General features: G+C 53.0%; 2 protein-coding genes across 2 annotated transcripts in view; one reads left to right on the top strand and one right to left on the bottom strand.

Moving 5' to 3' along the window:
- Positions 1-2,332: 2,332 nt before the first annotated feature.
- CUNH16orf90 (chromosome unknown C16orf90 homolog) lies at positions 2,333-8,421 on the bottom strand. The gene is made up of 3 exons (XM_047087825.1): positions 8,331-8,421; positions 2,896-3,375; positions 2,333-2,490 (listed from the first exon to the last, which is right to left on the bottom strand). The coding sequence occupies exons 1-3, from the start codon at positions 8,419-8,421 to the stop codon at positions 2,333-2,335; spliced, it is 729 nt and encodes a 242-aa protein (XP_046943781.1).
- A 95-nt stretch (positions 8,422-8,516) lies between these two features.
- The window catches only part of CLUAP1 (clusterin associated protein 1), a 35,857-nt gene continuing 34,123 nt past the window's right edge, over positions 8,517-10,250 (top strand). Inside the window, exon 1 of the mRNA XM_047087711.1 lies at positions 8,517-8,588. Coding sequence (XP_046943667.1) covers positions 8,567-8,588 — 22 coding nt within the window. The 5' untranslated portion in view covers positions 8,517-8,566. The remainder of the gene's footprint in view (positions 8,589-10,250) is intronic.

The following is a 10,250-nucleotide window of genomic DNA, read 5'->3' as shown; positions in this document are numbered from 1 at the left end:
CCTGGCGGCCCAGTTGGGTGCCTCCTAGCTGTTCAGGGAATGGGGTGGGGGCGCCCCAGGGCGCTCGGTGCACGTTTCCACGAGTGTCGACTTGTTTGGGATGTGCCTTCACATCAACTCCGAGTCCCCAGGACGCTAGGACTGTGGCTTCACTGTTTTTGGCCTATTCCGTGTGTTTTTCAAGAAAACCTGGGAGGTTTAGGCAAGAGCCGTTTAGAGGTGAGCTAAGTGACTTTTCTTTGGAGCCAGCTTGTCATTGCAGCAAATGTCTCTCCCAGGGAAGAGCTGGGACTGCAGGTTGTCTGGTCTCCGTGACCTCAAGTGGGGCGGCTCGACTGGGGCCAAGGGACCCGCTCCAGGAGGCCCAGAGCTTGGCCGTGCCTGTGGCCGCGGTTCCCTCCACGTGGCCTCCCCCGGGCTGACTTCGTTACCCATCATATGGGGGGCTCCTCCGGGGCACACACCAGAAGCTGCCAGGCCTCCTTCAGGCCACAAGTGACACCACGTCCCTTCTGCCACATTCTGCTGGTGAAGCAAGACTCAGAGCCAGTCCCAATTCCAGGTGGGGACTACACGAGCGAGAATACCAGGACACGTGCATCAGAGGCCACGGTGGCCACTGACCACATCCCAAGATCTGGACCCCGGGGCAGCCTGTGCTCCTCCCTGAGCCCAACAGCTTCATCCAAAAGTGCAGGGATTGGGGCCCTGCCTCCGAGGACCATATACTGTGGATTCTGGCAAGGTCTCACTTCTGCCCAGTGCTCAGGACAGTCTCCCTAACATCTGTCTTCAGCAGTCCACCTGGCCTTGGCCTTCTGGGGCAGCAGGGAGCCGCCTTTTTTGTCACTGCCCAGTGGCTCATCTGGTAGATCCGCTAGGCGGCCGTGTCCTTGTCGCAGTCCAGCTGGAGGATTCAAACACCTACTCTCTTCAGTCCTCCTGGGGCTGCTGTCTGGCTGCTGCCACCTCAGGCTCCCACTGCCCAAGTCCACATCCACCCAGGGACCTGAGTCCCCAGAATCTGCTGACCAGGGGCCTACAAAATGTCCAAGGGTGGGACCGGGGTACAGGGGCGGGGAGGGGCTCTGAGGGATTATTTCCCTGCATCTGGAAGGAACCCAGATATCCATAGTGTCCTTGACATCATCACATGTGGTCTGGTCCTGGGTCATCACCCAGGAGCCCATGGTGGGACGAGCTCAGCCCTAGCCCGAGCAGGGTTGCCAGGACTGGAAGTCAGCCACACGGGGGGCATTGAGATGAACCCAGGTCCTCCCATCCTGTCCCTACTGGGCTGAGTTCTAGTGATGTAGAGCAGAGGGTCTCAACCAGAGTGATTCTGTCTCCCCCAGGGGACACTGGACACTGGAGGCACTTGGTTGACACATTGGGAGGAGAGTCCTATGGGAATCCAGTGGGTGGAGGCTGCTAGACATCCTACGATGCAGGGATGGCTGCTGCGACAAAGATCCGGCCCCAATGTCAACAGAGCTGATGCTGACACACGTTGGTACAGAGGAGTCCAAGCTGAGGTGCCCGGAGTCCAGCCCAGCACGGAGAAGGGCTGTGCCCATCCTGCCTGGAGGGACAGGACGGCCGGGGGTCCCCACAGAGCAGTGAACTCCACCAAGGCCTGGGTGAGCGGCAGCGTGGGGTCCAGGCCAGCATCTCTGCCCAGGTTGGGAACTTGCTCTCTTCCTGGCACGCTCCCTGCACATGGCCTGCTTGCGTTCGTACTCTGCTGCCTCGGCCAGAATCCCGCGCCTCGCGTTTAGGTCTGTCGAGACCTTGCCCGTCCGGGAAACCTTCTGGGAGTCTCACCCAGAAGAAGGTGTTCGCTCCTCAACCAAGGGTGGGAGCACCTTGGATCCTCCCTGGCATCAACCCAGAACTTTGCTCTCAGTGTAGCTGGCAGCTTCTCTGAGAGACTCTGTGCATTGACCTCCCCACAGACCGACCCAGGGACAAGAAGGTGCAGGCCTTGGCTTTTATTAAAATTAGACCTGTGGGCTTCCCAGCCTCTTGGGAGCCCAAGTCTCCGATCAGCCTGGCCTCCCAGGTACAGGTGGCTGACCTGAGTTGGAGCAGGCTTCAAGGGCTTCTATTTTTTTTCTGTTCCTCCCACGGGACCTCCTCCTCCCTCCTCCCCCCCCCCCCGACTTGTGTTTTCCTGAGGCCCAGGCTCTGGTGCTGGGCAGCTGCTGGGGTGTCTCTGTGGGGTGACTCCTGGTGGGGGCTGAGCCCTTCCTCTCTGGACCTGCCTCCCTCTCCTGAGCCATCCTTTCCTCTCCCGTCCCGAGCTGGGACAGCCAGTCCTGCCATCAGATCCCTATGGTCTCTCCAGAGCCCCAGAGCGGGTTCTCTTGCACAAGGGACATGTGGACTCCTCTGAGGCCCCCCAGGACCTCTTCGGCCTGAGCCCCAAGCCTTCTGGTGGACCAGGCTGGGAGGCGGCACCCTTGGCCGGGTCCACGCTGGAACTGGAAGCTGAAGAAAGTGGACGGAGAGGAATCACTCGGAGGGACTGAAGGGAGGTTGCTAGCCCATCCTATGACCACCGCACCCCCCACCCCGAACGTGGCATTCTTCAGAATAGGAAAGGAGGAGCAGTTCTCCATAAAGAGAGCCCTAAGGAAGGGAGGAGAAAGAAGGAAATGGATGGTTCAAGCCAGAAGGACCCTTGTCTAACTCAGCCCCCTCATTTTACAAATGGGCAAACTGAAGCTGGGGGTGGGGTGGTGGGGGTGAAGTTGTCCAAGGTCCCTCATTGAAGGCAAAGCTGGGATAGGAACCCAGGAACCTCGGGAGTGAAGAAGGGCCCATCTGGGTCCATCTGAGTCCCCAACAAACCCTTCTCTGGGTCTTATCCTCCTGTCCCCAGCCTTGCCTCACCTGGATTTTCCAGGCTGTCGCCGGGCACTTGAGTTTCCAGAAGAACTGAGCGGTGGCTGTCCCCTGGGCCCAAAGTCCCGTGTGGCAGGTCTAGGGGCCAGGCCATACCCTCGGGCGGTGGGAGGCAGCCCCTGGCCATGAGCTGGCCCAGCCAGTGGCTCTCACCCTGGCCGGCGGGCTGCATGTGGCTCGGCAGGTAGAGACCCAGGCCCCGGAGGTGGCGCAGCCGGAAGTTCTTGGGCTTGCTTCCCTGGGCACCGGGGCACTGCTGCTGGGCCCCCAGGCCCCCCTCGTAGATGTTGGGTGGCGTGTCGGGGTGGCTGGGATGTCCTCGGGCCCAGCTCACTGCATCTGCAGAGGGAAGAGCAGGAGGGTGGTGGCTCGCAGGCCGCGGCAGCCACGAGGGGAGAACACAGTCACGTGCTTTAAGGCCGGCTCGCGTAATGGGCACCACCCGCGGCTTGCCGAGCCTCGGCCTGCCTGTCCGCCCGCAAAACAGGCTCAGTCCCCTGCCTCCCGCCAACCCTCACCCAACATGTTACTCTTTCCTTTCCCATCCGACAGGGAGGTCTGAGAAGCCCGAGACCGTGGCACAAAGATTTTTTTCAGGATTTTCAAGCCCTTTCTACCACCCATTTTTGCCCCCCTAGCCTAGAAAGAGCATTCCGGTGTCAGTATAGAAATTGCACAGTGTGGGATCCAGGCCCACTGTGGGATCACACAGCCTAGACCATTGGCCATTCCCCTCTCCCAAGCATGCATGTCCCTGAGGCCACTCCGGTGGCTTTGGGCCCAGGTCGGGACAGGAGGGCATCTCTCCTCCTGCCACTCCTCCCTGCAGCCTGGCACCTTCTCTTATGCGCAGCTCAGAGAACGCACAGACCAAGGCTTCCATGGAGGGCCAGCGTGGTGGGGGAGGAGCTGCTGGGCCTCCTGTGCAGCAGGGCTCAGCTCTCCCCTGCCTGTGTCTGCACGTCTCCCGTGGCAACCGGCTCTGTGATGTCAAACGGAACACTCCCAGCCTTCCCGGACCCCCAAGTTTGGGAGAGCATGATGCCCCGGGGTAGGGGAAGGGTGGGTGGAGGGCAAGGGAAGGGGGTGGAATCCTAGAGGAGGTCCCTGATCTTCTGGCTTGGGACAGGCCACACAAAACAGACTCAGGTCTTGAAGGCCGGAGAGTGACTCCCTCAGTGACCTCTTGGGGTGTCAGTTTGCTCATCCGTGGGTGGGAAATGAGGCTCTAAGGGCACAGACTTGGTGAGATCTGAGCGAGTGCTTTGAGCCTGCTGAGAAGGTGGTTTGGGGTGGCTGCGCAAGTCACTTAATTTTTCTAACCGTCCATTGCCCTGTAAGTTGATGATGGGGTATCATGTGGGTCGTACCAAGTGTAAGGACGGATGTGGAGGAACTGGGGCTCTGTGCACTGCTGGGGGGCATGTAAAGTGATATGACTGCTTTGGGAGACAGTTTCTTCAAAAGTTAAACTTCTCATACACAGATACCTGTTCTCATATAGGGAAAACATGAAGTCACATGTAAAAACAAAACCTATTTGGATAAAACCATTAGAGATAAAAAGTTCAGCTCATTAGTTGCAGGACACAAGATCAACACACAAAAATTAATTGTATTTTTACATAGTAGTAAAGAAAAAGAATAAAACAGGAATAAATTTAACCAAGGAGGTGGAAGACATACTGAAAACTACAAAAGTGCTAGAAAAAAAGGGAAACATACACACGTGTGTGTGTGTGTGTGTGTGTGTGTGTGTGTGTGTGTATCCTTGTTCATGGACTGAAGTTTTAACCTGGTTGAGACAGCAACACTCTCCAAAAAAGAAAAAGTTTGAAGATTCCTTACCGCTGTTTGCAACACTTACTATAATCCTACAGTAACCCAGAGTGTGGAACTGGCATAAGGATAGACGTCCTAACCAATAGAATAGAAAAGAGAGTCCAGAAATAAACCTATGCATCTCTGGTCAATTGATTTTCAACAAGGGTGCCAAGATTATTCAATAGGAGAAAAATAGTCTCTTCAACAATGGTGCTGGGACAACTGGACGGCCAGATGGCAAAGAATGGAGTTGGACCCCTACCTCACATCATTTACAAACATTACCTCAAAATACAATGAAGACCTACCTGTAGGAGCTAAAACTGTAAAACTATTTAAAGAAAACACAGGGGTAAACTTCACGACCCTGGATTTGGCAGTGGTTTCTTAGATATAATAACAAAAGCACAAGCAACAAAAGAAAAAATAGATAAATTGGACCTCGTCAAAATTGAAAATTTGTGTGCTACAAAAGACACTATCAAGAAGTGAAAAGACTACAGAATGGGATAACCTTATAAATTATATATCTGATAAGCACAGTATCCAGAATATATAAAGAACTCTTAAAAACTCAACAAAAACCTAATCTGAAAAAGGATGAAGAACTTGAATAGACATTTTTCCCGAAGAAGATACACAAATGGTTAGTAAGCACATGAAAAGATGTTGAACATCATTAGTCATTAGGGAATTACAAATTTAAATGATCGTGAGATACTACTTTATACCCATGAGGATGGCTATAAGAAAAAAAATGACAATGAAAATGTTGGAGAAGTTAGAACCTTCTTACACTGCTGGTGGGGATGTAAAATGGTGCAACCACTGTGGGAAAACAGTTTAGCAGTTCCTCTACAAGTTAAACATAGAATTGCCATACAACCCAGTAATTCCGCTCCTAGGTATATACCCCAAAGAATTGACAATAGGTTATTTCTTTATTTCGAGAGTGGGGGAGGGGCAGAGAGAGAAGGAGAGAGAGAATCCCAAGCAGGTTCTTACAAATCGTGAGGTCATGACCTGAGCTGAAATTGAGTCGGACACTTAACTAACTGGGCCACTCAGGCACTCTAGTTTTGCTTTTTTAAAGCTTTTTTGATTTTAGTCATGCTTACTGAGATACAATTTTAGATATGGTAAAACTGACCTTTTTTTGTGCATAGTTCTGTAAGTTTTTATAAACACCTACTGTCATATAGTTAGCACCACGATCAAGATATAGAACAGTTCATGGGCGCCTGGGTGGCTCAGTCGGTTAAGCGGCTGACTTTGGCTCAGGTCATGATCTCGTGGTCCGTGAGTTCGAGTCCCGCATCAGGCTCTGTGCTGACAGCTCAGAGCCTGGAGCCTGTTTCAGATTCTGTGTCTCCCTCTCTCTGACCCTCCCCCATTCATGCTCTGTCTCTCTCTGTCTTAAAAATAAATAAACGTTAAAAATTTTTCAAAAAAAAAGATATAGAACAGTTCCATCACCCTCCAAATATTCTTTTGCACCTACCTTCTCCTGGCAACTATTGATTTGTCTTCTTATCCAGACTGTCATGTAAATGGAATCATACACTACGTAGCCTTTTGAGTCCGGCTTCTTCCAGTTAGCATAAGGCATTGGAGTTTCAGCATTGTCCTCCTATATATATCAGCAGTTCGTTTCTTTTTTTTACAGCTGAGTGGTAATCCATTATATGGATGTATCACAATTTATCCATTCATAAATTGAGGGATGTCCGTTTGAATGCTTTCAAGTTTTGGGATCAATGTTTGTGTACAGGTTTTTGTGTGAACCTAAGTTTTTGTTTCTCTTGGGCAAATACTTAGGAGAAGGATTGCTCAGCCATATGTTTTGTTTTTTGTTTTTTTTAAATATTTATCTTTGAGACAGAGACAGAGCATGTGCAGGGGAGGGGCACAGAGAGGGAGACACAGAACTGGAAGCGGGCTCCAGGCTCTGCGCTGTCAGCATAGAGTCCATCGCGGGGCTCAAACTCACAGACCGTGAGATCACGACCTGAGCCAAAGTTGGCGGCCTAACCGACTGAGCCACCCAGGCGCCCCAGCCATATGTTAAATATATATTTAATTTTATTAAAAAATTACCGGTTTTGCAAAGTGGCTGCACTGTTTTAGATTCTCACCAGTAATATACAAAAGTTCAAGTGGCTCCACATTGTTTGAAAGCGTGGCACTGTCAGGGTTTTTGAACTCCTCAACCACGTGTCATGACCTGAGCCTAAATCGGAGGCTCAACAGACTGAGCCACCCAGGCGCCCCCTTTTTGTCTGCTTTCTAACTGATGTGCTTCCTTACTGATTTTGAGAGTTCATTATGTATTCTGGATACAAATCTTCCTATCACGTGTGTTTCGTGGATATTTTTTTCTAGACTGTGGGCTATCTTTTCATTTTCTTAAAAGTGTCTTGAAGAGCAGTTTTAAATTTTGCTGCAGTCCAATGTATTTTTTTCTAAACTTTTTTTTTTATTTAAAAAAAATTTTTTTTTCAACGTTTATTTATTTTTGGGACAGAGAGAGACAGAGCATGAACGGGGGAGGGGCAGAGAGAGAGGGAGACACAGAATCGGAAACAGGCTCCAGGCTCTGAGCCCGACGCGGGGCTCGAACTCACGGACCGCGAGATCGTGACCTGGCTGAAGTCGGACGCTTAACCGACTGCGCCACCCAGGCGCCCCTAAACTTTTTTTTTTTTTTTTTTTAAAGGGCTCATACTTCTGGTGTATCTAAGAGATCTTGCTCAACACAGTCACAACACGTTTCCCCTAAGTTTTCTTCTAGAAAACTATAGATTTTAAGCTTTACGTTTAGGGAAAAACAAAACTCTCCACGGAAGCGCGACCAGGTGTGTGGGCTCTATTTCGCGACTCTCTTTCAGGTCCCTCTCTTTCAGGTCCGAGCCTTTGTGCGCCTGTTCCTTAGCCCACACCAACAGGGAGGAGGGTGGCCAGAGGGTGGCACTACCTCCTCCTGGCCCGCCCTTCCGGACTCGGCACACTTCAGTCACGCCCCCAGCCCCTCTCGGTCGCCTGCCTCCCACCTTGGCAGCCAGGCAGGGAGGACTCCCACGGGATCTCCCAGCGGCCAGGCCACGTGTCACGCGCATCCCTCACCTAGCAGCCCCACACTCCCTCCACGGGCTCACGCCCACACCCACGCCCCAAAAGCCACGGTTGCCAGGACAATCCCCGGCCTGCAAGGACCGGGGCCGATTTCCGGCCTGTTGTGAAGCCCGAGCCAGCTGCGCAGGCGCGGTCGCGCCAGAGCCGCCTGTCGCCGCCTGGTGGTCAGCCTGGGTTTTCGCTCAGCTACATCCCGGGCCTCGCCCCTTCGTGCTGTTGCCGCTTCTCTGGGCCTTCGGTCGCCGGTGAAGCCAGCAAGTTTACCCATGGCAGAGAGAAATGTGCTGGGCACGGGACCCAGGAGGGAGACCCGGCTTCGTAACACTACCGTACATTCTGTCTAGGGGAGTTGAGGAAGAAATGTGAAGCAGTACGTAGAGCGCCTAGCACAGTGTCAGGCACGTAGTAGGTGATCAGAATGTGTCCGCCAGGGCCACATGTTTGTTTGCAACGTGTGTGAAAGGTACGCAAATGCTGCACACTCGCAGCCCCCAGCCGCGACCGGAATCTCTCGGCGTCGCCGGACGCACCCGGCCCAGCGCCCTCTCGCTTGCGCATGCGCACGCGCGCGACCGGGCCCCTTCCGGCCCAGTCTTGTTTGGCCCCGGCCGCGCGCCGTTGAGGGCTGGGTGTGTTGCCATAGAAACCCGTGAGCGCTGAGGGCGAGCGACCCAGACTCCAGGCTGCTGGGGATCAGAGCGCCATGTCTTTCCGCGACCTCCGCAGTAAGGCATACCTGCCCGCTGTCACCTGCGGGTCCTCTGTCCGAGGCTTGCACGGCCAGAACCCCCTATCGAGCCTGTGCGGCTCAGGGGTGCCCCTGCCCGCTGCCGCCCCCCACCCCCTTCCAGGCTGGGCGCCCCAGCCTTGTCTCTGCGATGGCGGGGGGTTGTGTGTGTGTGCCCGCGGCCGCGTGCGACTAGTGCGGCTGTGGAGCCGGGGTTAATTGTATCTAATTTCATAGGACTTGTATTGCCACACGGGGCTGCTCGCTGCCGTATTGGAAGACGATGAGACGTTTTTGAGTGGGGTTCGCTTAAGAGCTCAGAAAACCGAGGAGGGGACTGGTGATTGATAATAGTTGCGGCTGATATCGAATTTTTACGATCCGCCAGGTAGTTCCTGTTGTGCGTGTGCATCGTTTCATTTACTCCTCGGAGCTACTCTGTGCTCCTGTATTTAGAGAGGAGGAAACGGGCAGCCAGGTCAGGTAACTCGGTCAGAGGACACAGGCAGTGAGAGCTGGCGCTGGAGTGTGAATTCAGGTTGTCTAACTTCCAAAGCCTGCGTGCTTCCTAACAGAGCTGGCGAGGAGAAGGGAGCCCAGACGCCTTTGCTGGAAGGGTGGGAAAGTGGAATCCGGATAAGAGAATTCGTTACTAATTCTTTGGAGCACCTGTTAACACACCAGGCGTTTCACATTCAATACGGTATTTTAGTCCTCGCTTTGGCAGTGAGGTGTAGGTAGTGTAATCGGGATGAGATACTTTGAGCCACAGAGAGGTAAAGTTGCTTGCTTTAGGTCACGCAGCTAGAACTGGGTGGAACCAACGATCCGGACTTGGCACTGCGTGAATCGAATTCTCTTGCCTTTTACGCACCGTCATTTTCTGAATCTGAAGCGGTTGAGCAGACTGGCTCCACCTGCGTGGGTGGAGCCGGTGATTGCCAATGTGGTGGTTTGGGGTGAGTCTTTACTGCCAGTTTTCCAACCGAATTGCTGGAAATGTCACCGTTAACGATTACTCCTTTCAGTTGTGACTGGAGGCATCGCGTTTTATTGACACCCCTGGTAGTACCATGGTGTGGATTACGACTTCTGGGATTTGCGGGGTCTGGGGGGACTGTGCGTTGTAGAGACCAGTTTCTGCCCCCCCCACAGTTAGAGGCCGAGGCCAGCGTTCTGCTAGGGGACGCTCAACGGAGTTGTGTTGCGGGGGAAGGTATAAGAAGGGAATTTCTGAACATTTTGCCCTTAGTGAATGCCAAACGTGTGTGCAGTTTATGGTAAGAGTCTCAAATTGTCCCCATTTTGCGGAATTAACCGAACCTGACAACTCAATAGGAGGACGGATTTAGGCAGTTCCTGGCTGTGTGGTGGGAAGACTGCCACATTATTTACCCCCGCTCTGTTCACATTTCCCAGGAAACAGTGACAGAGGCCCTCTGTGCCTTTGCTCTTTCCTTTGCTCGTACCTTCTCTTCTGTTGCCTGCTGACATCCAACCTAACCTCCGGTGCCCAGGAAGTTTATTTGTGAATGTCGCTGAGATATTTCGAACCTTCAGGAAGGGCGAGGACAGGCATTCTGTAGCCAGAAGCGCACCGAATATAGACCTTGGCACGTAGTGGAAACGCAAAAAACGTTTGTTGTGTTCATTTGCTCAT

This window comes from Lynx rufus, unplaced genomic scaffold (assembly GCF_022079265.1).
Source record: "Lynx rufus isolate CCGP_SWC_20201006 ecotype Redwood Valley unplaced genomic scaffold, mLynRuf1.p SCAF_23, whole genome shotgun sequence".
Lineage (NCBI taxonomy): Eukaryota > Metazoa > Chordata > Mammalia > Carnivora > Felidae > Lynx > Lynx rufus.
This window is presented reverse-complemented; position numbering and strand designations above follow the sequence as displayed.

Bases quoted from the DNA above. Each gene is read 5' to 3' on its own strand.
- CUNH16orf90 (XM_047087825.1), bottom strand. From the start codon at position 8,421: ATGCGCAAGCGAGAGGGCGCTGGGCCGGGTGCGTCCGGCGACGCCGAG. The intron at 3,376-8,330 runs GTACCTTTCACA...GCGGGCGGACAG, and splicing joins TGCGAGTGTGCAGCATTTGC to GCAGGCCGAGGCTCGGCAAG. The intron at 2,491-2,895 runs GTGAGGCAAGGC...CACTTTCTTCAG, and splicing joins CGACAGCCTGGAAAATCCAG to CTTCCAGTTCCAGCGTGGAC.